A 27,800-nucleotide genomic window follows, 5' to 3' on the forward strand; every position below is an offset into this window, starting at 1 on the left:
TTTTAGCAAATCTTTATTTAATTTCTTCCCTACTGAAATGTATAATTTTCATGAAATGTTTTGGACAGAGAGAGAGACAGTAAACAGTGCTAACAATATTCCTCACTGACTGTGTCTCCTTTGCAGGTAGCTTTTGCAATCCCACCTGTTTTGCAGGATCTAGTACGGGTCTGGCGTCCTCCAATGCAGCTAGACCAGGAAGACCAGCAACCCCAATTCCCAAGATGTTCTACAGGCTGGTCTTTAGCTGCAGGCACACAGAGAAATGAAGAGCATAATGTATCACCGATATATGATTTCTCGGATAGGAGTTGTAAAATGTTGAGAATATATCTGTCTCCCATCACTAACTTTTAATTAGATCATGACGAATTGTCTGACAGGCAAGACCTTCGAAGTGCAATGGGCACAGGCATATGCATTTGCCATCTATCTGAGCCACGGTTCCACCGTTCTGGCAAGGCTCACATTTGCACACACTGTATTCTGCCATGTATTCTTTCAAGGCCCTCTGCAAGTTCTCCCTCCTTTGCTGGGCATCAGGGAAGGTCAGTGGGATTGCATTGTAGATGGGCTCAGGCTACAACACAAAATCATTCCAATCAGGATATATAGAGTAGATATGATAAATTTTTAAGTTGTATTACCTATGCCATGTATTTATGTAAGTGTATTTTACAAAATAAAATAAAACTATATGAAAAGATTATGTATATCCCAATATATAACACCCCTAACAGTACTAGCCAAACATCCCTCAAGATAACTGGATTGCAAATACAAACCTAAAATAATATTAAATGAAATAGGAAAAGCTTGTGCAAGTTAACATTGGTGCATATGACTGATTTACTATAAGGAGTTTGTTTACATCACTGTGAATGAGTGCAGGCCAGTCTGCAAGTGTCCTTGCCCACTCCACATAATGTTGCCAGTCTAGCACTCCATCTTTACTGAGTTGAGACTTCATGGCTGCTGCTGATTTTGTGGTGCCTCCCTTCACTGCACTGATCACTTTATCAATCAATGGCTCACTTGTTTTTCCCACTGTTGGACAGAGACGAGTTAATTTGAATTGTGTGTTTTTTCTATTTTCTTACCTTTCAGAGCAGACTCAGACAATTTTATTTGAAACTTTTCGTGTATAGAATGGATTACATACCTGTGGTATCATTTTTTAGCTCTTTACACTTTTCTGGGGCGAACTTTGGCTGAACTGAAAATCCACTGGTCTGGAAATCCGCATTAATCCCAAGTTTCAAACAATCCCTCAGCAAACTTTCTGTCTTCTCTGTAAATAGGAGCAGTATTCAAATTATTTTATTTCTTTTATGGGAATATTCTTCAATAGACAAATTAAAGAAACAGCAGAAATAAAAAAACTAAACTAATATTTGAATATGCCAAATCTTATGAAAGATAAGGAATTTACAGACTACAGCTTTAACTTAAATGTAAAATATAAAACTTGATCTTTAAAGTGCATCTTCATATGTTTAAATCTATCAATTAAACAGAATTGTTCTATTGTCTTTGAAGATAGATCTTTGGCAAAAAAAAGAGGAAAAAAAATAGTAATCAAAATATTCTCTAAAGAGTTAATAATTAATAAAAGAATACATTTTAAGACTCTGTTTAAAAAGCATATTTAGGGATTTACACTTACTTGAGTCTTTGATTTCTTTTCTATTAAGAACATATACAAGTTCATATTCTCCTCCTGCTCTTCCATTCTTGGTGTAATGAGTTCCAAAATCCTCTAGGAAGCCAAAATACTGTCCCTTCTCATATTCTAAAGGCAATGCATCTATGGCATTTAAGAAATTCTCAGAGACTTCCAGACCTCTGGACCTCAGTCTATATGTGCCTAGTTGAACTTTGCCCTTTATCCTGAAGAAGGACTTTTCCTGCAAGTTGAATGTACAAGTTGTAGAAAACAAAAAAGACAGCTCATAGTAGCTTGAAACATAATGTTTATATCTGCATCCAGGTTAAAAAGGCTATACCTACATTGCGATATATATATATATATATATATATATATATATATATATATATATATATATATATATATATATATATATATATCTATATCTATATATATATATATATATATATATATATATATATAGGCGATCAAAATTAGAGAACAATGTATAAACAATTGAACAATTCTGAAATAATGTCATCTTTACTGCTCAACAGTTGAGGGAGTTTTGTCCTGTCTATACCATGCCACCAGAACACCTTTTCCACAAAATAACTAAGGCATTTCCAAAAAAAACCCCATAATTATTGGCGTTATTGGCGTTATTGGTGTTAATCTGGTACCTGGTGCTAATTTCCTTGATTATCTGTCAACCCCTATTTAACTGGCAGCCTACCTTTCAGTTTCACTGACTCTGCAAGATGGTGGGCCATTCTTAAGTGACTGAAAGCCTCTGGCAGCAGGTTGTCCAGATGAAGGCCAAAGGGATGACCCTATCAGCCATAGCAAGACAAGTTGGTCGTTCCAAATATGTGATTTCAAAATATTGAATCTTTACAACATCACAAACTCATTCAAGTCTGCCAAGAAGACTGGTCGTCCATGGAAGACAAATACAAGAGAGGACAGGATACTGCGGAGGATCTCAATGGGCAATCGGTTCCACACTGCAGCTGGAATTGCTCACCAGTTCAGCACTGAACAGTGTAAGGATCTGTCTCATCATACAGTGTCTCGACGTTTAAGAGCATTTGGACTGAAAGCCCACTCTGCAGTGACCAAACCTCTCATTAGCAGAAAGAATCAAAAGGCTAGACTAAGCATGTTGTGTGGACAGAGGAGAACTGGTCCAAAGTTCACTTCAGTGATGAAAGCAAGTTTAATTTATTTGGGTCCGATGGGAAACATTATGTTCAGCGACAAACTGGAGAAAGACTGAACCCAAAGTGTGTAAAGAAGTCAGTGAAAAGTGGAGGAGGAAGTGGCAGGGTTTGGGGCATGTTTTCTGCAGCAGGAGTTGGGCCTCTTATACAGCTACATGGCAGAGTGAATGCAAATGTTTATCAGAACCTTCTTCAACAACATTTGGTTCCTTTCCTGCGTTCATCACCCAATCAGCCCGCAGTGTTCATGCAGGACAACGCTCCATGTCACACAGCAAAACGGGTAAAGCAGTTCCTTGAAACTGAAAACATTGAAATAATGACATGGCCTGCCCAGAGTCCTGATCTCAACCCAATAGAGAACCTCTGGAAAATCCTTGGCGACAAAGTTATGGCCAAGAAACCCACTACAGTCACCGAACTGTGGAGGAGACTGGAAGAAGAGTGGACCAAAATCACACCAGAGCAGTGTAAGAGACTAGTGCTGTCCTGTGGCCGCAGATGTGCTAAAGTCATTCAGAGCAGAGGCCTGGACACTTCATACTAATTGCTGACTGTTGTAACCTTCAGAAAATTATGTTGTAATCTTTTTCCATGCTACAGTCATTGTTGTTCTCTAATTTTGATCAGTGCGTTTTCTGCGAAATAATGTTTTTTTGGAAATGCCTTAGTTATTTTGTGGAAAAGGTGTTCTGGTAGCATGGTATAGACAGGACAAAAACTCCTTCAACTGTTAAGCAGTGAAGATGACATTATTTCAGAATTGTTTAATTGTTTATACATTGTTCTCTAATTTTGATCGTGTATATATATATATATATATATATATATATATATATATATATATATATATATATATATATATATATATATATATATATATATATATATATATATATGGACATGTGCAGAGGAGGGACATGGGTTATATCCCTAGGAGAATGCTGAGGATGGAGCTACCAGGAAGGAGAAAAAGAGGAAGGCCAAGGAAGAGGTTCATGGATGTAGTGAAGGAAGGTTGTAACACGCAGTTTGTGACAGAGGCAGATGTAGAGGACAGGGGGTTGTGGAGACGGATGATCCGCTGTGGCGACCCCTAATGGGAGAAGCCGAAAAAGAAGATAGATATATCCTCTGTCACACCAACTACCTGCATGTCTTTTTTCACCACATTCATCAACCTCCTCCTTCGCCTTTCTCTTTTCCTCTTTCCTGGTAGCTCCATCCTCAGCATTCTCCTACCGATATAACCCATGTCCCTCCTCTGCACGTCAGAACCATCTCAATTTCGCCTCCCTAACCTTGTCTCCAAAATGTCCTACATGCACTGTCCCTCTAATAAACTCATTTCTAAACCTGTCCATCCTAGTCACTCCCAATGAAAACCTTAGCATCTTCAACTCTGCTACCTCCAGCTCCACCTCCTGTCTTTTACTCAATGCCACTGTCTCTAAACCATACAACATCGCACCACTCCACTTCCCTCCCTCTAATTCACACACATATTCTGTCTTACTACTACTGACTTTCATTCCCCTTCTCTCCAGCATGTACCTCCACCTCTCCGGGCTCTTCTCAACCTGTTTCCTACTCTCCCCACAAATCACAATATCATCCGCAAACATCATAGTCCACTACTCTTTTCCATAACTTCATGGTGTGACTGATCAACTTATTTCCCCTGTAGTTACTGCAGGTTTGCACATTTCTGCTCTCATTTCCTCCTTACTAATCCTATCCACTTCCTACTTCATCATCTCTACACCATCCAACCTTCTCTCTCTCTCATTTTCCTTGTTCATCAGCTGCTTAAAATACTCCCTTAATCTTCTCAACACACTCTCCTCACTAGTCGACACATGTCCATCTCCATCCATTATTGCTCTAACCTGCAGAACATCCTTCCCAGCTCGGTCCCAATCGGTATAAATCCTTTTCTGCTTCCTTGGTGTCCAACATCTTATACAGCTCCTCATATGCCCTCTCCTTGGCTTTTGCCACATCTCTCTTTACCTGCTGCCGCATCTCCTTGTACTCCTGTGTACTTTTCTCATCTCTCTGTTGATCCCAAATCTGTTTTTGACAACCTCTTTCTCCTTATGCTGTCCTGCACTTCCTCATTCCACCACCATGTCTCTTTGTCTTCCTTTCTATTTCCAGATGTCACCCCAAGTACCTTTTGCAGTAGTTTCCCAATCTTTCAGCACCTCTTCACCACCACTGAGCCCCTCTCTGACCTCTTCCCTGAACCTTACACCACAGTCTTCCTCCTTCAGTTTCCACTATCTAATTCTTCTTTTAGTCCTTACTCTCCTCTTCTTCTTCTTCACTTCCAAAACCATCCTACAGACCACCATCCCATGCTGTCTATCTAAACTGTCCCCCGCTAACACCTTACAGTCTCCAATCTCCTGCATAGAACATAGTCCACCTGTGTGCACCTTCCTCCACTCTTATACGTCACCCTATGCTCCTCCTTCTTCTTAAAATAAGTCTTCACCACTGCCATTTCCATCATTTTAGCAAAATCTAACACCATCTGCCCTTCCACATTCCTCTCCTTAAAGACATACCTACTCATCACCTCTATCACCTTTGTTCCCTTCACCTACATGCCCATTAAAGTCTGCCCCAATCATCAATCGTTCTTTCCTAGGTACACCATCTACCACTTCATCTAATTCACTCCAGAATTTTTCCTTTTCCTCCATCTCACAGCCGACTTGTGGAGCATAAGCACTGATGACACATTTATCATCAACCCTTCAACTTCCAGCTTCATGTTCATCACCCTATAAGAAACTCTCTTCACCTCCACTACACTCTTACTGTACTCTTCCTTCAGGATCACCCCTAAACCATTCCTCTTTCCATCCACATCATGGTAGAAGAGTTTAAACCCACCTCCAAAGTTCCTGGCCTTACTCTCTTTCCACTTGGTCTCCTGAACACACAACATATCCACCTTTCCCCTCTCCATCATATCAGCTACCTCTCTCCCTTTACCAGTCATAGTACCAACATTTAAAGTACCAACCCTAACCTCCACTCTCCTACACTTCCCCTTTCCCTGCCGTAACGTCTGTATATATATATATATATATATATATATATATATATATATATATATATTTGTCAGGGTTGAGGGAAAACTAAATGAAGCAAAATAAAAAAGATATCCTCAATGAAAACCTGTTCCTCAGCACTCAGGACCTGCCCTGGACCAAAGGGTTACCTCCCTACATGACAACAACCCTAAGCACACAGCCAAAACAACAAAGGAAGTGGTTTAGAGACAACTCTGTGAATGTCCTAAAGAGGCCCAGCCAGAGCCCTGACTCGAACCCTATTAAACATCTGTGGAGAGACCTAAAAGTGGCTATACGATCACATTCAACCTGACACAGCTTTAGATGATTTGCCTTGAAGAAAACCCCCCAACCCAGATGCACAAAGTTTGTTGCATCATACCCAAAAAGACTTGAGGCTGTAATCATTTCCAAAGGTGCTTCACTAAGTAATGAGTAAAAGGTTTGAATACTTATTTACATGTGATATTTCAGGTTTCTTTTTTTTTTTTTTTTATAACAGAATCTTGTTTTCACTTTGTCATTATGGGTTACTGGGTATAGTTTCAGGTTGCAATATAACAAAATTAGAAAAAGTGAAGAGGGCCTGAACACTTTACTGAAAATGTTAAAATATCAAAATTAACAATGCAGTAATGTAAAAATTAAAATACACCCTATTTAAATTCTATATATCAAGACAATGAAAATGATCAGGTCTTCAGCAGGTCTTTAAATTGGGTAAATGCAATCTCAGACAAACATCACCACATGACAATGTATTACATATACAGTAAGTGGAAATGGAGAAGCCACGTGTAACAGACTTAGTACACATTTGTTGTTTTTATAGGATTTAAGAGGCAGAGCAAGTGTAACCACCTCTAATTGTTCTAGCATTAAAATATAGTGTTAAATACAATTTTAGCAATTAATTATTTCATCATGCACTATATGGACAAAAGATGGAAACCTGACCATAAGATGCATACTGAATGTGCTTTTTGAAATAACCCTATCCTCATTTAGCCTCTGCATGCCTCAGCTCTTCTGGGAAAATGTGGAAATGGGTTTTTCAAGAGTGATTGAGTAAATTTGCTGCACGAGCCAAATTATTATTATTTTTTATTTATTTAATTATATGTGCATATATAGACCCATATATTTTCTGGGTCTATATCTATATCTTTATTCTCTATACATAGACACATATTCTCTGACTGTCTCAGACAGTCATGCTGGAACAGGTTTATGTCTTAGGGAAAATTTTGTGTTACAGCAGACAACCGTATGTCTCTAATTATCGGGTAAATTTGCCTGGAATAGATAGATGTCCCGATACTCATAAACTGTACATTTCAAATCAGTGTTATTATAGAAATGGTCATGAAATTCTTGTACATGGTTTTAATCATAGTTTGAAAAAATCTGAAGTATTTATCACTACTCAAATCACTTATAAGCCACTTTAAATAAAAATGTTTGCTGCATGATCATATAAGAATGTAAGAAATATTTTACTCACTGAAGTCGTGCTGTGCTCTGTAATAGTTTTGAGCATTTCTCTCTTTTCAAACTCAGCATTTAATTCACCTGAGGCACTCGTAAGAGATGGGCCTTTCGACTTAGCTGATGATTCAGTAGAAGATGATTCAGTAGGTGTATACTTGAGGGATAATCCTAAAGTTGTTTTGCTGGTAACATCCTCTGTGATTTCCCGCACCAAACTGTAAGTGTCTTTGTAGACTTCTTTTGAAGAGGTTTCTTCTACCAATGTCTAAAGGTAAAAGAACCAGTTTCAAGTTTAAAATGCTCACATTTACTCATATGGGTAACTGTTTGTCTTTGTCAGCTGTTTTCAATTATCTGCATGCTATTTACACATAAACACAGAACATTTGAAAGGAAATGTGTTTTTATGCAATTTAGTACATATTGAGAGAGAGGTGTATAAAATGCAATTACACTGAACAAAATTATAAACACTTTTGTTTTTGCCCCCATTTTTCATGAGCTGAAATCAAAGATCTAAGATTTTTCAAGATAATCCATACACCGCACGGGTGTAGCATATCAAGATGCTGATTAGACAGCATGAATATTGCACAGGTGTGCTTTAGGCTGGCCACAATAAAAAGCCACTCTAAAATGTGCAGTGTTACTGTATTGGGGTGAGGTTGTCACACTAGATACCAGTCCATTTGAGTTCAGCTCATGAAAAATTAAAAACAAAAGTGCTGCGTTTATAATTTTTTTCAGTGTAGATTCTTTACATTAATTGTATAGCAATAATTAATAGAGAAAATAAAATTTACCTAACAAACAAATAAATTACCAATTATATGTAAAATTGTGTGTAAAGTATTTAGATATTTACCCCTTCAATCTCATTTTTAATGAAACGCATTTGTAAATTAGCATAATATACAGTATTGTAAATTTTCTGGATGGGCGGTGTGTGTGTGTGTGTGTGTGTGTGTGTGTGTGTGTACATGTCTCGCTAAAATGTGCCTGAGTGTCTTTTGTTATAAGGCATAAAGCTTCACCCAGCACAGGCTACAGCAGTAATCTGTACTCTGCTGTTGCTTTTCAAGGTCACCGCTCCACCTGTTTCTCTTAAAAAATAGAATTATTTATCTGGATTTTTTTAGAGGGGAACAGATATTTTATGACTGTGCAGCAATGCACAGCTTGAAACCATCATTAAATTATTCTATGACACATCTGTGGTGAGTCTCATCAGCAAGAATGATGAGTCTGTGTAGAAAGGACGTAGGATGTAGGTAACCAAGAGCTACTATCAATCGTTTCCACACAGGAGGAAAGACAGTGTCTATATACTAAATACCGTAGTATCTAAACACAACTACTGACATATAAAAGCACTGTCTCACACCACAGTATCTAAGCGAACCTTTGTTACATTATCCACCATGTGTGCAACCTGCAAGCCTTAGAGGGTTTAAGGCATGGGAATCTATCATGGATCCCTGCTAAGGACATTCTGGGGCCTTCCATGATCTCAGTCTTCCACTTCAAGAACATCCATATCCCTTAGACTAAACAAAGCCTTTAATGCCCTGTCCAGATAATTTCCTGCCAGAGGGCACCCTAACCTAGTTCTGAATGTTTTACATATTTCATGTTTAACTTACGTTGAACTTACCTCATAGTTAAGGACAGCAACATTCCAGGGCAGTCTGTGGTAACTCAGTGTGGATGGGTCCTTGACACGCTCACAGACTCCATTATATATTTTGTTATTAAATGGGTTACTGCGAGGCCCTGAACCTAGAATGTTTATGCTAATGGGTGAAAGCACAGATCTGTTTAGTGCATTTACAGTATGTGTAGCATATGTAATCAAGAATCCTTTCATTCTGTACATTTTGTTCAGTGGGATTTGATGGTTTTTGTTCTACTTTGTATCATGCAATTTGCAACAGCCCACCTCATAAAGTCCTACTTAGATTATCAATATAGATGTCATTAGGTCTACATATATTTGTTGCTGACCCATATCCAGCAGCCAGACCGATGTCTGACTCAGTCACTGCGATATTGCCACATGGAGAACGCATCTTTTCACAGTCATCCTCATCAGATGCATCATCGCAGTCACTGTCCCCATTGCACACCAGACGACTTTTAATACAAAGGCCTGTGAGTAGATACAGTAACAGAAGAAAATCAATTAAGCATTTTTTTAATTTTAATTAACTTCCAGGTTAAATAATTGCAAGAATACTCATTATCTTATTTAAAATGAATCTGTTTCTGCTTCACCTGCATCATGTTTGCAATTTACAGACTGAAATGTAGGTATTTTGACACAATAAGAACAAAAAAGCTTCCTTATAATAGCAATATAATTTTTCTGTATTAGACATTGGTGCTAATGCAATTTTTTAAATGAATGAGTCTTAATTATGCAAATTATAAGGTCTTGATAATGCAAATGAAAAACTTAACTTTTTATTTTAGAATGGGATTTTAAAAAATGCAGTGCAAACAATTATTATTTAAAATAATGTGTATTTTTATATACAGATATTTAAAATATAAATTGTTTACACAACTTGATAAACCCTTTTGACCCATGCTTGACTAAGTAAATGGGCACCAGGTATTCATGATATGAAATTAATAATTTCACCATATTATTAATTCCTTTTCTTCTGGCAAGAAAATATACATTAATCCTCACAGACTACTAGCTAACTTTTGGCTTACAAAAGACATAAATTGAGATGTCTATGTTTTTCATTTTTTTTATTAATTGTAAATTCATGCCAATTCTTATTTATTTTATTTTTTTTTAATAACTTTTTTTGCTACAAGCTTATTCCTTAACTAAGTGCTCCCTTTTTTTTTTTTTTTTTTTTTACCTTTTTTTGTCTATTTAGGATCAGGGTTTTTCAGTAGTGCAGGCTGAAGGATGCATTTTCATGATAAGAAGACTATAAAAAAAACAGATAATATGAATGCACTGTATGTACAGTGCATTAGAAAAGTATTCAAACCCCCTTCACTTTTTCCAATTTTGTTAACTTCAGCCTGATATTACAACCTTCAGACTGATTATTTTCTCATTAATCTACACTTTATACTTCATAATGACTAAATGAAAACAGAAATGAATCAAGAAAAGTGTGCAATTTTCTTTTTATTAAATTATTATATTTAATTACACAACACTTGACAATTAGCTCAGGTGCCCCCATTGCTCTAATTGTTGCTGAGATGTTTTTACACCTTGACTGGAGTCTACTTGTGGAAAAGTTGATTGGACATGACTAAGAAAGGCACAAACCTCTAAAAAAATTAATAAATCAGCTGCGAAGCTGACAATGCATATTAAAACAAAAACATGAGCTCAAAGGAACTGCCTGCATGGCTCAAAGACAGGACTGTTGCAAGACAAAGGGGGAGTCAGCTGAAGTTTACAAAAATTGACCTCAAATTCTCAAATAAAAGAAGTGTGGCACAACCAGGACACAGAGTAGCAGACCACACAGAAAGTTTGGGTAAAAAAACTCATTAAGGGCATGACATGTGGTAACATGCATACCAAAACCCTGATCACATAAACATACTGATATAAATAAACTGAAAAAATGTTGGTGTCAGGTGAGGGTACAAACTAACATACTTTAATAACATGAAAACTGGATGGACAATCAGGACTAAAATGAGTCTAGGAACTAATAGTACAATTCTACTAAGAGCTCACCCTAAGACAGAATGAGCTACCGGTGTCTGGGTAACATCAAGCTGGTAGTATCTGACAAATGTGAAGAGGCCCAGCTTGCAGCAGCACAAATGTCCTGCAAGGAAACCCCCTCTAAACAGAGCCCAAGAAGCAGCCATGTCTCTATTGGAGTGTGCTGTGAGGGCCCCCTGGAGGCTGAACTCCCTTGGATTGATATGCCAAATAGAGAGCTTCCACAAACCAATGAGGGGGCTTAGAAACAGGAACAGTGAAACAGTGTTCAGGGGCCCAAGAAATGAAGACCTGGTTGCTGAAAGACAAAGGTTTAAGAGGCTTCAAAGGCTTTTAAGACAGAACCTCCAACACCATAGAGAGGGCCCATTCTGGAACTACTCTTCTAGTGACTGGTATGGAGCAGTGAGCACCCTTCATAAATTTACAAATAAGGGGGTGTTGCCCCACCATAGTGCCACCAAGCCAACATGACATCAAGCCACCAAGCATCAATTGCCACTAATTGGACCTTGACCATAGAAAAGCATCTTCCACCATTAATAAGGTCTTGCAAAAAAACCAAAATATCATTCAAATATTAATATGAGATCACCTGGTGCCTCTCACTGGTGCCACTTCTCAAAGACACAAAACTTATAATCATAAAGGAAGCATGTAGAAGAAGCCCTAGCATTCTGAACAGGAACAATAAAATGAGGGAAGCCCCAATGTGTTAACATTTGTCCACTCACGGAGCAGGCCTAGAGAACCACCCTGTCTGAGGATGGGAGATCCATGTTCGCTTGGGACAGGAGGTCCGTGTGCAATGGGAGGGGCCATGGCTGGGCTTACAGAAGAGGAATGATCTCTTCTACCCATTGTGCCTTGGGCCACCTGTTTGCTATCAAGATCAGAGTCAAACCTTGTTTTCTCACCCTGGCCAGTGTTGGAGTTGTCAAGCAAAAGGGAGGAAATGCGTAGAGCAGCACGCAGGGCCATGGATGGGACAGTATGTCCACACAGGTGGACATACGGAGGGGGCGTCCTCGACTCGTAGTTAGAAGAACATAGGACAGTGGGTGTTTTTGCGCAAGGCAAAGAGATTGACAGCCCACTATCTGACGGTGGAGGCACCGAGTTTCCCCTCGACAAATGGTCTGCGTCCCTGTTCAGAATGCCCGGAACATGGGTTGCCTAGGGTAGCGACAAAAAATGCCGTCTGCTCCATACTAACAGCTTGTTAGCATGAAGCTTGGAGAAGTGCATCTCCCCTGAATGGTTGATATGTGCTACATCTGTCTTATTGTAGCAGCGTCCGTCGTTACCAATTTCGGCAGCATCATCGGCCTAAAGGGGGGTGCATGAGCATAGACCTTGGTGTTCCTCCAGTGGCAGAGCACTGCTCTGCATGTGCTTGTCCCTGTGACATATCAGCAGAGATCGTGCAAAGGGGCTGAGATTAAGAGAAAATTCATTTCATGTATGCCCTTATTCTCAGAAGGACTAGAGGCAGGACTTGGACAGCCAAAGCCATAAGACCCTGTAGTCTGAGACATGTGTATATTGTACCTTTGCTCCTTCCCTGAACTGTGAGAGGCAATTCATAAAGGAGAGAATGTGCTTCTGCGACAGGTGTGCATGCATTGTAACAGATTTCAGCTCCAGACCCAAGAAAATAACATTCTGAGTGGGAGTGAAATTGCTTTTGCTTACACTGACTCTGCTGAAACTGCTGTGATGTGAGTGAGCACACAGGCAGTGTTTTGAATCGCTTTCTCTCTTGAATTGGATATTATCATTCAATCGTCTATGTATGTTAGGAACTTGAGATATGCTGTTCTCAGCAGAGCAAGCCCCTCCTGCACGCACAGACAAAAAGTCCCTGGACTCAGAGAGAGCCCAAAAGGTAGGACTGAATTCGTAACACGTGTCTTAGAAGGCAAATCGAAGGAATTTCCCGTGCAGAGGATCGATGCTTATGTGGAAAAAGCATTGCTCAGATCTGAACTAATTGTTCTGTTTTATTGAATGCACAAGAGAACCATGTGATAACATTCTGAAATTGTATTTCCTTAAATGCTTGTTTAACAGTCAGATACAGAATAGGACTATTCAGAATAGAATAAATGGGGGGCTACCACTCAAACCACCACAGCACGGCTCTTGTCCATGTGAGAAGAGATAACTGAGTTGAAACATGTGGCTGCTCTGACAAACTGAAGTCTGTACACCCTTGTCATTGTGTGAATCACCCATTTACAAGCTGTCCCAAACAACCAGACTGTCACATGATTACTGAGCATCCCCACGTACCTCGGGGAACTGCTTGGAGACAATCCGGTTGGATTGCTCATTATTGATGCAAGGGCACCATCTAGTTAGCAAAATAGTTTTAAGTTTCAAGTTTTATTTGTGACATGTACAGATGTCAGTGACAGTTGGTATGAAATTCTGGGTGACGGATCAGTTGTGATTTTTTTTCTTCTTAGACTTTGTGTGTGGTAGATGACCTGCAAGGCTGGAAGTTTATTTCCATAATGAGTTCTGCTGTTCTTACGACTCTCTGTAGGACCTTGCGATTTAGTACTGTTTGCCATACCAGACGCTCAGGTATCCAGTTAGGATGCTTTCAATGGTGCATCTGTAGAAGTTGGCGAGTACTTTGGGGGGAGGCCAAACTTCTTGGGTCTGCACAGAAAGAAGAGTCGCTGACAAGCTGATTTAACAACTAATGTGGTGTGCAGGGACCAGGACAAATCATCAGAGAGTTTGACATCAGGAAACTTGATGTTTTTGATCCTTCTACAATAGTTATGTCGATGTGCAAAGGGGTATAGTTGAGCTTCTGTACCCTTCTGAAGTATACTATCTTTTCTTTGGTTTTGCTGATGTTGAGGCAGAGATTGTTATCACTGCACCATTGTGATAGCGCTCTCACATCAACTCTCCTCAACAGGCAACAAAGTTGTGTGTGAACACAGAGTACAGTAAGTTAATTAGGACACAACCGTGTTTAGCGACAGTGCTCAGAGTCAGAATGAAGAAGTAGTTATTCCCAATTCTGACCCCTTGGGGTCTGTTCGTTAAAAAGTCCAAAATCCAGTTACACAAGTGAGAATTAAGTCATAATTCTTTCAGTTTAGAAAACAGTTTTGATGGAACGATGGTGTTGAAGGCAAAGCTGTAATCAATTAACAGCATTCTGACATAAATATTTTTCTTGTTCAGGTGTATGAGAGCCTTGTGTATCCCTAAAGAGATGGCATCATCTGTCCATCTGTTTTGGAGAGGGTCCATGGTGGCTGGCAAGGAGGAACAGATGTGGTTTTTGCTAAAGCTTTTCAAAGCACTTTATGCAATAGGGGTTAAACTCACAATTTAGATTCACTCATTAATGTACACATAGCATTCTATAATGACAGAAAAACACAGAATTGTTGACATTTTTTGCAGATTTATTAAAAAGAAAAACTGAAATATCACATGGTCCTAAGTATTCAGACCCTTTTCTGTGACACTCATATTTAACTCAGGTGCTATCCTTTTCTTCTGATAATCCTTGAGATGGTTCTACACCTTCATTTGAGTCCAGCTGTGTTTGATTATACTGATTGGACTTGATTAGGAAAGCTACACACCTGTCTATATAAGACCTTACAGTTCACAATGCATGTCAGAGCAAATGAGAATCATGCGGTCAAAGGAACTGCCCGAAGAGCTTAGAGACAGAATTGTGGCAAGGCACAAGGCCAAGGTTACAAAAAAAATTCTGCTGCACTTAACTCTTTCTAAGAGCACAGTGGCCTCCATAATCCTTAAATGAAAGACCTTTGGGACGACCAGAACCCTTCCTAGAGCTGGCCGTCCGGCCAAACTAAGTTATCGGGGGAGAAAAGCCTTGGTGAGAGAGGTAAAAAAGAACCCAAAGATCACAGTGTAGAGAACAAGGGGTCTGTCTGAGGTTAAGAATCAGAAGGATTTGAGGCATCCTGCATCCACAGAAGATCTGTTGTTTGCTCTCCAAAATGGTTTGAACAACCTACCTGCTGAGTTTCTTGAAACACTCTTTAATTGTAACTATTGATTTTTCTTCTGTTAATTTAATTTCTTTTTAGTTCAATGAAGGTAATTGTTTACTATGTTGCCACTACATTGCTCTACATTAATTGCCTTGCTCCTTTTAACAAACGGCTTCCATTATTAGATGCTTATAAGATAGCACATTAACCAGCACATCCTATCCATCCTAGCAGTAGTGTTAGTATTAAATATTTTATTTACACATATATATATATGGTTCGTATCACGGTTTTAGGTCACGGTTTTCGGTTCTGTACGGTTCTTGTTGTTATTTTTTCTTTTAAACTTCAACACTCCAGAGATTTCCTTCAGCATTTGATATATAGCTTATTAGCTTAATTATCCGCAATTTAGGATACAGTATTAACATGTTTGTAATGTAATCATGCACTAACTGAATTTTACTTGACTTTAAGCACATTATTGGGACCATCTCTGAATTAAAGCTAGGTGAGATTTTGATACAGCAAGAAAGAAGACATTGATGAAGACATGCTTTTCGTTTATTTGGCAAAAAAAAAAGTGTCGGCGAGAGGGAATATTAAACCGCGGCTCGAGTACATTCATCAGCTGACGAAATCCTTCACACTCAATCACGCTGCACGGTTGCATATCTTTTGCTATAAACATCCCCAATGCTTTAGTTATGGCTATTGCCCTGTCCGACTTCTCACTGAGAGGCTGCTTAAATGCTGCGGACAGTAAAAGTTGTTTCCTAACCGGCTCTCTCCTGTTTGTGCTTATCGACACATTGGCGTGATGTCTTCTCAAATAAACTGTCATATTAGAAGTGTTGCCATTACCATACTGAATGCATTTTGCACAATGCTTGCACACAGTCACAGTTCTATCTTCTGTTTTATTTCCGTTGTCATCGTAAGTAACATGAAATCCAAAATGTTCCCACACACCGGATTTGAACAACGCGGGCGCATCCGCCAACTCCGGGCAGCCTTCATTATCTCCTCCACTTGCCATTTCTGCAGCACTCCTTACTCAACTTTTACTGTCTATATGTATGTTCACGCGAAACTGAGGGGAAACTGAGCACGGGGCTACATTGCGCATGCGGCGAACCGTGCGACGCACACACAAACCAAACCGAGACAAGCGAACCGGACGGTTCGGGTGTTTTTACATGTACCGTGCCACCCCTAATATATATATATATATATATATGTGCATGTCCACTGTGAGAGACATAATCTAAAAAAAGATCCAGAAATCACAATGTATGATTTTTTAACTATTTATTTGTATGATACAGCTGCAAATAAGTTTTTGAACACCTGTCTATCAGCTAGAATTCTGACCCTCAAAGACCTGTTAGTCTGCCTTTAAAATGTCCACCTCCACTACATTTATTATCCTAAATTAGATGCACCTGTTTGAGGTCGTTAGCTGCATAAAGACACCTGTCCACCCCATACAATCAGTAGGAATCCAACTACTAACATGGCCAAGACCAAAGAGCTGTCCAAAGACACTAGAGACAAAATTGTACACCTCCACAAGGCTGGAAAGGGCTATTGCTAAGCAGCTTGGTGAAAAAAGGTCCACTGTTGGAGCAATCATTAGAAAATGGAAGAAGCTAAACATGACTGTCAATCTCCCTCGGACTGGGGCTCCATGCAAGATCTCACCTCGTGGGGTCTCAATGATCCTAAGGAAGGTGAGAAATCAGCCCAGAACTACACAGGAGGAACTGGTCAATGACCTAAAAAGTGCTGGGACCACCGTTTCCAAGGTTTCTGTTGGTAATACACTAAGACGTCATAGTTTGAAATCATGCATTGCACGGAAGGTTCCCCTGCTTAAACCAGCACATGTCCAGGCACGTCTTAAGTTTGCCAATGACCATTTGGATGATCCAGAGGAGTCATGGGAGAAAGTCATGTGGTCAGATGAGACCAAAATTCCACTAAATGGGTTTGGAGGAAGAAGAATGATGAGTACCATCCCAAGAACACCATCCCTACTGTGAAGCATGGGGGTGGTAGCATCATGCTTTGGGGGTGTTTTTCTGCACATGGGACAGGGCGACTGCACTGTATTAAGGAGAGGATGACCGGGCCCATGTATTCCGAGATTTTGGGGAACAACCTACTTCCCTCAGTTAGAGCATTGCAGATGGGTCGAGGCTGGGTCTTCCAACATGACAATGAAGTCAAGTCAAAAGTCAAGTGGCTTTTATTGTCATTTTTACTATACAAAGTGGTACACAGTACACAGTAAAAACGAAACAACGTTCCTCCGGAACCCTGGTGCTACACTAAACAACAAAACAACATAAAGTGCATCGAGTGCAGCCTGGTGCAAACAGTGCAAACAAAAGAACAGTACAGACAGACAGAGTGCAGACAGACAACACAAGACAAGACAAAAGACAAAAACCAAGTATAGCGCCGACTAGTAAACCTACTGTATACTTACATATACAGTACTGTGTGAGGTGAATGTAAAAACTATACCCAGGAGAAAGTATAAACAGAACAGAGCAATGTAGTGCAAAAAAGACAGCAGCAAGGAGGTGCAAAGACAGCATGTAAACATTATACTGTAGTATAAAAGGTGCAAAACAGCATGTAAACATTGTACTGAATATAAGGTGCAGTATAAATAATAATAAATATATAAATGGTGGTGGAGTGGATCGAGATGAGTGATGATTGTGTTTAGTCCAGGTTGTACAGTTCAGTAACAGTAACACACAGTGAGTGTGTGTGTGTGTGTGTGTGTAAGTGAGTGTGTGTGAGTTCTGTTCAGTTCTTTGTGTTGAGAAGCCTGATGGCTTGTGGAAAGAAACTGTTACACAGTCTTGTTGTGACGGCCCGAATGCTTCGGAACCGTTTCCTGATGGTAGGAGGGTGAAGTATGTGTGATGGGTGTGTGTGATCGTCCACAATGCTGTGTGCTGCGGATGCAGCGTGTGGTGTAAATGTCCATGATAGAGGGAGAGAGATTCGATGATCTTCTCAGCTGTCCTCACTATCCTCTGTAGGGTCTTGCGATCCGAGACGGTGCAATTCCCAAACCAGGCAGTGATGCAGCTGCTCAGGATGCTCTCAATGGTCCCTCTGTAGAACATGGACAGGATGGGGGAGGAGGTGGGCTTTCCTCAGCCTTCTCAGGAAGTAGAGACGCTGCTGGGCTTTCTTGGTGATGGAGCTGGTGTTAAGTGACCAGGTGAGGTTGTCCGCCAGATGAACACCAAGGAATTTGGTGCTCTTGACGATCTCCACAGAGGATCCATCGATAATCAGTGGAGATTGGTCGCTCTGTGCTCTCCTGAAGTCCACAACCATCTCTTTCGTTTTGTCCACGTTCAGAGACAGGTTGTTTGCTCCACACCAGGCAGTTAACCGTTGCACCTCTTCTCTATATGCTGACTCATCGTTCCTGCTGATTAGACCCACCACGGTCGTGTCATCAGCAAACTTGATGATATGATTCGAGCTGTGCGTTGGTGCACAGTCGTGAGTCAGCAGAGTGAACAGCAGTGGACTGAGCACACAGCCTTGAGGAGCTCCAGTGCTCAGTGTGGTGGTGCTGGAGATGCTGTTCCCGATCCGGACTGCCTGAGGTCTCCCAGTCAGGAAATCCAGGATCCAGTTGCAGAGAGGTGTTCAGGCCCAGAAGGTTCAGCTTCTCGATCAGGTGCTGAGGAATGATTGTGTTGAATGCTGAGCTGAAATCAATGAACAGCATTCGTACATATGAGTCCTTGTTATCCAGGTGGGTGAGGGCCAGGTGGAGGGTTGTGGAGATGGCATCGTCCGTGGAACGGTTTGGACGATACGCAAACTGCATGGGGTCCAGGGAGGGTGGAAGCTGTGTCTTGATGTGCCTCATGACAAGCCTCTCGAAGCACTTCATCACGATGGGAGTGAGCGCGACGGGACGATAGTCATTGAGGCAGGAGACAGTCGATTTCTTTGGCACAGGAGCGATGGTCGTTGTCTTGAGGCACGTGGGAACAACGTTACTGCTCAGGGAGATGTTGAAGATGTCAGTGAAGACATCTGCTAGTTGTTCTGCACATTCCCTGAGCACTCTGCCAGGAATGTTGTCAGGTCCAGCAGACTTCCGTGGGTTAACTCTGCATAGAGTTTTCCTCACTTCAGCTGTGGTTAGACAGAGCACCTGGTCAGTGGGAGGAGGGATGGTCTTCCTCGCCACCACATTGTTCTGTACCTCAAACCGGGCGTAGAAGTCGTTCAGCGCATCTGGGAGGGAGGCGTCACGGTCACAAGCAGGTGATGTGGACTTGTAATTCGTGATCGCCTGGATGCCCTGCCACATGCGCCGAGTGTCTCCACTGTCCTGGAAGTGGTCGTGGATTTTCTTCACGTGCGCGTGCTTTGCCTCTCTGATGGCACGAGACAGTTTGGCCCTTGCTGTTTTTAAGGCCGCCTTGTCCCCTGTTCTGAAGGCAGAGTCTCTTTGTTTCAGCAGCGCACGCACATTTGCAGTCATCCACGGCTTCTGGTTGGAGCGTGTAGTGATGGTCTTGGAGATGGTCACATCGTCAACGCACTTGCTGATGTAGCAGGTCACTGATGACGTGTACTCTTCCAAGTTGATGGAATCGCCGTAGGTTGCAGCCTCTCTAAACATGTCCCAGTCAGTGCACTCAAAACAGTCCTGAAGAGCAGAAGTAGCTCCTTCTGGCCAGGTTTTCACCTGTTTCAGAACCGGTTTAGAGCGTCTGACGAGCGGTCTGTATGCTGGAATCAACATAACAGAGCAGTGGTCTGAGTATCCGAGATGGGGGCGGGGCTCCGCACGATACGCGCCGGGGATGTTTTTGTAAACAAGATCCAGCGTGTTCGCTCCTCTCGTTGCAAAGTCCACATGCTGATGGAGTTTAGGAAGCACAGTCTTGAGATTCGCATGGTTGAAATCTCCGGTGATAATAAACAATCCGTCGGGGTGAGCATTCTGCAGGTCGCTAATAGCACCGTAGAGTTCACACAGTGCCTCCTTAGGTGGTAGAGCATTTTCACATTTAGCTCCTAAACTCTGGAATAGTCTTCCTGACGGTGTTCGGGGCTCAGACACACTCACCCAATTTAAGTGTAGATTAAAAACGTATCTTTTTAGCAAAGCCTACACATAACACACATCACATCATAACCTTGTGCTCCAGAACATCTGATCACATGCACATTATCAACTTGTGCTGTTAATATCATGAACAGCAGCTACGCTAATTCCTCTCCACTGCTTCTCTTTCTCTCCCCATCCCGAGGCATCCTGAGGTTGCTCCAGCTCCAGTCACCTCCCACCTCGTGATGATTACGGACCTTTAAAGAAGTAGATGCCGAACTCACAAACATCCTGAACCATCTAGAGACGTACCAGTGCCATTTGGATCCCGCTACATGTGTGGAGTTTTGACATTGGACCTCCTGGAGTGTTTAAAGGCTCTGGCATGGAGAAGCTGATGCTGGATCTGTGGTGATCACAAATGCTGAGCTTATAAAACTCGGAGCTACTAACCATATAGACTGTTTAAGACTGCAGAAAGAACATTACTTATAATCTTATACTCCAGTAATCATGTTAGTTCTCACTCTCCAGTGTTCTGTATTGTTGAAAGATTTATGATCAAACTCTTGATGTCACCCAGATGAGGATGGGTTCCCCTTTTGAGTCTGGTTCCTCTCAAGGTTTCTTCCTCATAACATCTAAGGGAGTTTTTCCTTGCCACAGTCGCCACGGCTTGCTCATCAGGGACAAATGCACACCATTCACCATCACTGTTGATTTGTGTAAAGCTGCTTTGAGACAATGTCTGTTGTGAAAAGCGCTATACAAATAAACTTGACTTGACTTGACTTGACTCCTTAGCATTAGCACTGGGAGGAATGTACACTCCGACGATGTAAACAGTGGTGAATTCCCGTGGTAAATAAAAAGGTCTGCATCTAACAGTCACAAACTCCACTAGCGATGAGCAGTAGCATGAAACGAGCACAGAGTTCTTACACCATTCCGTGTTGATATAAACACACATGCCACCACCGCGAGTCTTACCGCACAGAGCTGCATTTCTGTCGGCTCGAAACACGGTTAGCCCGTCGAGCTGGATGGCGGCGTCCGGAACTCTGTCGCTGAGCCACGTCTCCGTCAAAACAAAGACGCAACAGTCTCTAAACTCTCGCCGTGTGGTTTGCTGGAGTCGGATGTAGTCCAGTTTATTATCCAGGGAGCAGACGTTTGAAAGAAAAATGGACGGGAGAGCCGGCCGGCTAGGGTTAGCATTTAGCCTAGCACGGACACCCGCCCGCTTGCCGCTTCCGCTTCCTCGAACAGCGCTGAGGTCTCCTCTCCCGGCCACCGGCATCAGGTAACACCAAGGGCTGGGGGCCTGGTCTTTGTGGCCGAGGTCGCAGCAAGCCGAGGTCGCGAAGGTTGTTGATAAGATCATCATGCAGATTGTTGGTTGCATGATGCCTGTACTGTAACAGTGTCTGGTGGTCGTACACATGAACACAGCTGACTCTGGTGTCCATGTATTGTGGAAGGTCGGGCTAATTATGGTGAAAGCACCATTTTTGGATCCGGAGAGGCCGCTGCGAGCTACTGCCGCGCCGCCATCTAGCAATCTAGATATGATCCCGAAGATATGATCCCGAAGCACACAGCCAGGATAACCAGGGAGTGGCTCTGTAAGAAGCATATCAAGGATCTGGCGTGGCCTAGCCAGTCTCCAGACCTAAACCCAAAAGAGAATTTTTGGAGGGAGCTCAAACTCTGTGTTTCTCAGCGACAGGCCAGAAACCTGACTGAACTAGAGAAGATCTGTGTGGAGGAGTGGGCCAAAATCCCTCCTGCAGTGTGTGCAAACCTGGTGAAAAACTACAGGAAACGTTTGACCTCTGTAATTGCAAACAAAGGCTACTGTACCAAATATTAACATTGACTTTCTCAGGTGTTCAAATACTTATTTGCAGCTGTATCATACAAATAAATAGTTTAAAAAAATCATACATTGTGATTTCTGGATTTTTTTTTTTAGATTATGTCTCTCACAGTGGACATGCACCTACGATGACAATTTCAGACCCCTCCATGATTTCTAAGTGGGAGAACTTGCAAAATAGCAGGGTGTTGAAATACTTATTTTCCTCACTGTATATATATACATACACACCTTAGGTACCAAAAGGGGCAAGCGCTCTAAACTCAGCCATCAGCAGGGTGCGTAAGGACGTTGCTGAGGCGGCCCCTCACTGTCTTCAAGCCTAGCGATGCTTATGAAAGGCAGTGGGGGGAACAGTGACGTGGAGAACCTTAGGTTCCCGACTAATATCCGCTCTCTTCTTTAGCTACAGGCTAAAGACGGCAGATACGGAAGAGGAATTCCTGCTGGACCCTCGCAATGCCTCGTAAGTGAAGAAGACTAAATGGCCCTGCGACAGAAAGACCCTGACCCCTACAAGCCGATGGTGTCCGTGGCAGAGTCAGCCCGCCTGTCGGGACCTGAGGCATCGGAGCCAAGCGAATGATGCCCTGCTCCTTCCCCCAATCCGGCCACTCCTCACCCCCTTTCCCAGGCACCAGAACACTATCCCCTTCCTTTTACTTTCATTTTTGGTCCCTAATAAAGACGCTTTAACCCCGATTTGACTTTCCCTTGTCTGTGTTTAGCCCGACGTGAATCGCCACAATAAATATATAAATATATATATATAAATATATATAAATATATATATATATATATATATATATATATATATATATATATATATATATATATATATACAGGGAGTGCAGAATTATTAGGCAAATGAGTATTTTGACCACATCATCCTCGTTATGCATGTTGTCTTACTCCAAGCTGTATAGGCTGGAAAGCCTACTACCAATTAAGCATATTAGGTGATGTGCATCTCTGTAATGAGAAGGGGTGTGGTCTAATGACATCAACACCCTATATCAGGTGTGCATAATTATTAGGCAACTTCCTTTCCTTTGGCAAAATGGGTCAAAAGAAGGACTTGACAGGCTCAGAAAAGTCAAAAATAGTGAGATATATTGCAGAGGGATGCAGCAGTCTTAAAATAGCCAAGCTTCTGAAGCGTGATCATCGAACAATCAAGCGTTTCATTCAAAATAGTCAACAGGGTCGCAAGAAGCGTGTGGAAAAACCAAGGCGCAAAATAACTGCCCGTGAACTGAGAAAAGTCAAGCGTGCAGCTGCCAAGATGCCACTTGCCACCAGTTTGGCCATATTTCAGAGCTGCAACATCACTGAGTGCCCAAAAGCACAAGGTGTGCAATACTCAGAGACATGGCCAAGGTAAGAAAGGCAGAAAGTCGACCACCACTGAACAAGACACACAAGCTGAAACGTCAAGACTGGGCCAAGAAATATCTCAAGACTGATTTTTCTAAGGTTTTATGGACTGATGAAATGAGAGTGAGTCTTGATGGGCCAGATGGATGGGCCCGTGGCTGGATTGGTAAAGGGCAGAGAGCTCCAGTCCGACTCAGGCGCCAGCAAGGTGGAGGTGGAGTACTGGTTTGGGCTGGTATCATCAAAGATGAGCTTGTGGGGCCTTTTCGGGTTGAGGATGGAGTCAAGCTGAACTCCCAGTCCTACTGCCAGTTTCTGGAAGACACCTTCTTCAAGCAGTGGTACAGGAAGAAGTCTGCATCCTTCAAGAAAAACATGATTTTCATGCAGGACAATGCTCCATCACACACGTCCAAGTACTCCACAGCGTGGCTGGCAAGAAAGGGTATAAAAGAAGAAAATCTAATGATATGGCCTCCTTGTTCACCTGATCTGAACCCCATTGAGAACCTGTGGTCCATCATCAAATGTGCGATTTACAAGGAGGAAAACAGTACACCTCTCTGAACAGTGTCTGGGAGGCTGTGGTTGCTGCTGCACGCAATGTTGATGGTGAACAGATCAAAACACTGACAGAATCCATGGATGGCAGGCTTTTGAGTGTCCTTGCAAAGAAAGGTGGCTATATTGGTCACTGATTTGTTTTTGTTTGGTTTTGAATGTCAGAAATGTATATTTGTGAATGTTGAGATGTTATATTGGTTTCACTGGTAAAATAAATAATTGAAATGGGTATAAATTTGTTTTTGTTAAGTTGCCTAATAATTATGCACAGTAATAGTCACCTGCACACAGATATCCCCTAAAATAGCTAAAACTAAAACTACTTCCAAAAATATTCAGCTTTGATATTAATGAGTTTTTTGTGTTCATTGAGAACATGGTTGTTGTTCAAATTAAATCCTCAAATAAAATTAATCCTCAAAATACAACTTGCCTAATAATTCTGCACTCCTGTATATATATATATATATATATATATATATATATATATATATATATATATATATATATATATATATAGAGATAGATAGATAGATAGATAGATAGATAGATAGATAGATAGATAGATAGATAGATAGAGAAAAAAAGATGAGAGAGGCCTGTAATTTTCATCATAGGTACACTTTAACTATGAGAGACAAAATGAAAAGAAAAAAAAAAATCCCGAAAATCACATTGTCTGATTTTTTAAGAATTTATAAATTATGGTGGAAAAAAAGTGTTTGGTCAATAACAAAAGTCCATCTCAATACTTTGTAATATACCCTTTGTTGACAATGACAGAGATCAAACAGAGATCAAGCTGGTAGTTTGGCCCATTCCTTCATGCAGATCTCCTGTAGAGCAGTGATGTTTTGGGGGCTGTCACTGGGCAACACGGATTTTCAACTCCCTCCACAGATTTTCTATAGGGTTGAGATCTGGAGACTGGCTAGGCCACTCCAGGACCTTGAAATGCTTCTTGTGAAGCCACTACTTCGTTCCCCGGGCGGTGTGTTTGGGATCATTGTCATGCTGAAAGACCCAGCCACGTTTCATCTTCAATGCCCTTGCTGATGGAAGGAGGTTTTCACCCAAAATCTCACGATACATGGCCCTATTCATTCTTTCCTTTACACAGATCAGTTGTCCAGGTCCCTTTGCAAAAAAACAGCCTTAAAGCATGATGTTTCCACCCCCATGCTTCACAGTAGGTATGCTGTTCTTTGGATGCAACTCAGCATTCTTTCTCCTCCAAACACGAAAGTTGAGTTTTTACCAAGAAGTTCTATTTTGGTTTCATCTGACCATATGACATTCTCCCAATCCTCTTCTGGATCATCCAAATGCTCTCTAGCAAACTTCAGACAGGCTGAACATTTGCTGGCTTAAGCAGGGGGACACGTCTGGCACTGCAGGATTTAAGTCCCTGGCGGCATAGTGTGTTACTGATGGTAGCCTTTGTTACTTTGGTCCCAGCTCTCTGCAGGTCATTCACTAGGTCCCACCATCTGGTTCTGGGATTTTTGCTCACCGTTCTTGTGATCATTTTGACCCCACAGGGTGAGATCTTGCGTGGAGCCCCAGATCGAGGAAGATTATCAGTGGTTTTGTATGTCTTCCATTTTCTAATAATTGCTTCCACAGTTTATTTCTTCACACCAAGCTGCTTACCTATTGCAGATTCAGTCTTCCCAGCCTAGTGCAGGTCTACAGTTTTGTTTCTGGTGTCCTTTGACAGCTCTTTGGTCTTGGCCATAGTGGAGTTTGTGGATTAGTGGAGTGGACTGTTTGAGGTTGTGGACAGGTGTCTTTTATACTGATAACGAGTTTAAACAGGTGCCATTAATACAGGCAACAAGTAGAGGTCAGAGGAGCCTCCTAAAGAAGTTGTTACAGGTCTGTGAGAGCCAGAAATCTTGCTTTTTTGTAGGTGACCAAAAACTTGTTTTCTACCATAATTTGCAAATAAATTCTTTAAAAATCATTTTTTTTCTTATGTCATCTCTCATAGTTAAAGTGTACCTAAAAATTACAGGCCTCTCTCATCTTTTCAAGTGGGAGAATTTGCACAATTGGTGGCTGACTAAATACTTTTTTGCCCCACTGTAGGTAGGTAGGTAGGTAGGTGGTTGAATTAGAGATCTGATTTAATGCAAGCTGAAAAAAAAAGAATAACCAAAAAACACCTCTTTTATGTAAATTCTATCCTACACATAACTACATTATTAATTCCGTAGCATTTAACATCATTCATATTTGCAACTTCAATTCTCCAATGCTAACTCATTATGTGCACAAAGTTCAACTAGACAACTTAGTTATAATATAATAAATGTTTACATTATTTTCTGAATTCTGATTCATATTTCTGTGATCAAGAATAAACATAAACTGTATCTTTGGCCAGTAATAACCTGATTTGCAGACAAACTCATTAGAGGAGCAGACAGGTGGTGGATCTTCTACACATTCAGTCGCTGGTGTACAGAGTTGTTCTTCTCCAATCGGTTCAATACATCTTTGGCCTCCAAACTGCCCAAATGATTCAATGCCCCTGGAACGATGCTAAACCATCCATGAGAAAAACACACATTATACATTTGTTACATTAATTCCTCTCAACATCCAATTATCTACTTTTAAGGCATTGTAATAAATGTAATAAATCCAAGTGATAAATGTTTTGAATAAATTATACATTTTATATGTAGTTTGCATTGCTGTTTAATATTATATTACACTGTGTGTGTGTTTGTGTGTGTGTGTGTGTGTGTGTGTGTGTGTGTGTGTCTCGTCTTACCGTTTTTCTAGTGCAAGGGTCACAGGGCACCCAATTAGACCAAGCAGTCATTTTACAGTCAATATGTGGTGGGTCTCCTACGTCCCTTTTTACTTTTTTGAACCCTTGCCTTGAAGGGAGAAAGATATAGATTAATTTGTATCCATTGCAGCCTATACATCATCTTATCCTTGTAAATGTGACTCTAATGTTGGGATAAATCATGAACCATGACACTTGATTGGACAGTTCTCATATCATAACTCAAACTTCCTACTGCATACTATAGCATGCATGTATAAAAAAGGCATACATACGTGAAATCACCCACACGCATTCCAGCAGTTAGCTGCAGGAAGCAGTGAATAAACAGAGCTGATACCATCAACATTCTCATTGTGAGGCTTTAGCCAAACCTGGTAGACTGGTGTCTGTCTGTGTGTTGGGGGCCTTTAATACATCTGGAGAGAAAACTTGTTAATAATTTACCAGCCTTATCAGAGTTACTGAATAAAATGTTTTTAGTATTATAGCCAAATGTAATGATTTTTATGCAGTTTTTTCAAAAGTCTCATGAACAAATACTAAATACTAAAAACTACAATAAGCATGCTTTTTTGCATTTTAAATGTTTAAAATAATGTGTAGTGTAACATGGTTTCAACACATTGTTTATTTAATTGCATCAAAAGTTCAAAAAGTGCCAATACAACACGTTTTATACTTTTATAAAAAGACTTCTTTCTGACCTACTTACCTATCTAGACACCTGTACACCCACAATATTTGGCCAAAATATCTTTTTTCCAAAGTGTACATTTTCAAGCAAATGAATTTTCAGAAAAATATGTTAGTAAATAAGGTGATATGTAATAGCTGCCTTTTTTTTTAACATTTTTTATATAAATTCAATACTGTCAATATTTAGTAGGCATTATCCTAATA

General features: G+C 40.9%; 1 protein-coding gene across 1 annotated transcript; it reads right to left on the reverse strand.

The window, feature by feature from the left end:
* c9 (complement component 9) lies at positions 1-27,331 on the reverse strand. The gene is made up of 11 exons (XM_046838749.1): positions 27,173-27,331; positions 26,877-26,985; positions 26,491-26,641; positions 9,456-9,600; positions 9,106-9,244; positions 7,465-7,716; positions 1,667-1,907; positions 1,163-1,291; positions 872-1,047; positions 352-580; positions 1-247 (listed from the first exon to the last, which is right to left on the reverse strand). Exons 1-11 carry the CDS (start codon positions 27,250-27,252, stop codon positions 90-92), a joined length of 1,809 nt encoding a protein of 602 aa, XP_046694705.1. The 5' UTR covers positions 27,253-27,331; the 3' UTR covers positions 1-89.
* Between the last annotated feature and the right edge of the window lie 469 nt (positions 27,332-27,800).

The sequence above is a fragment of the Silurus meridionalis genome, chromosome 25, assembly GCF_014805685.1.
Source record: "Silurus meridionalis isolate SWU-2019-XX chromosome 25, ASM1480568v1, whole genome shotgun sequence".
Taxonomy (NCBI): domain Eukaryota; kingdom Metazoa; phylum Chordata; class Actinopteri; order Siluriformes; family Siluridae; genus Silurus; species Silurus meridionalis.

Excerpts from the sequence above, each read along its gene's own strand:
- c9 (XM_046838749.1), bottom strand. The coding sequence starts at position 27,252 with ATGAGAATGTTGATGGTATCAGCTCTGTTTATTCACTGCTTCCTGCAG. Across the intron at positions 9,601-26,490 it reads TGAGTTTGTCTGCAAATCAG|GCCTTTGTATTAAAAGTCGT; the intron begins GTTATTACTGGC and ends ATCTACTCACAG. Across the intron at positions 1,292-1,666 it reads AAAAGAAATCAAAGACTCAA|AGAAGACAGAAAGTTTGCTG; the intron begins GTAAGTGTAAAT and ends TCCTATTTACAG.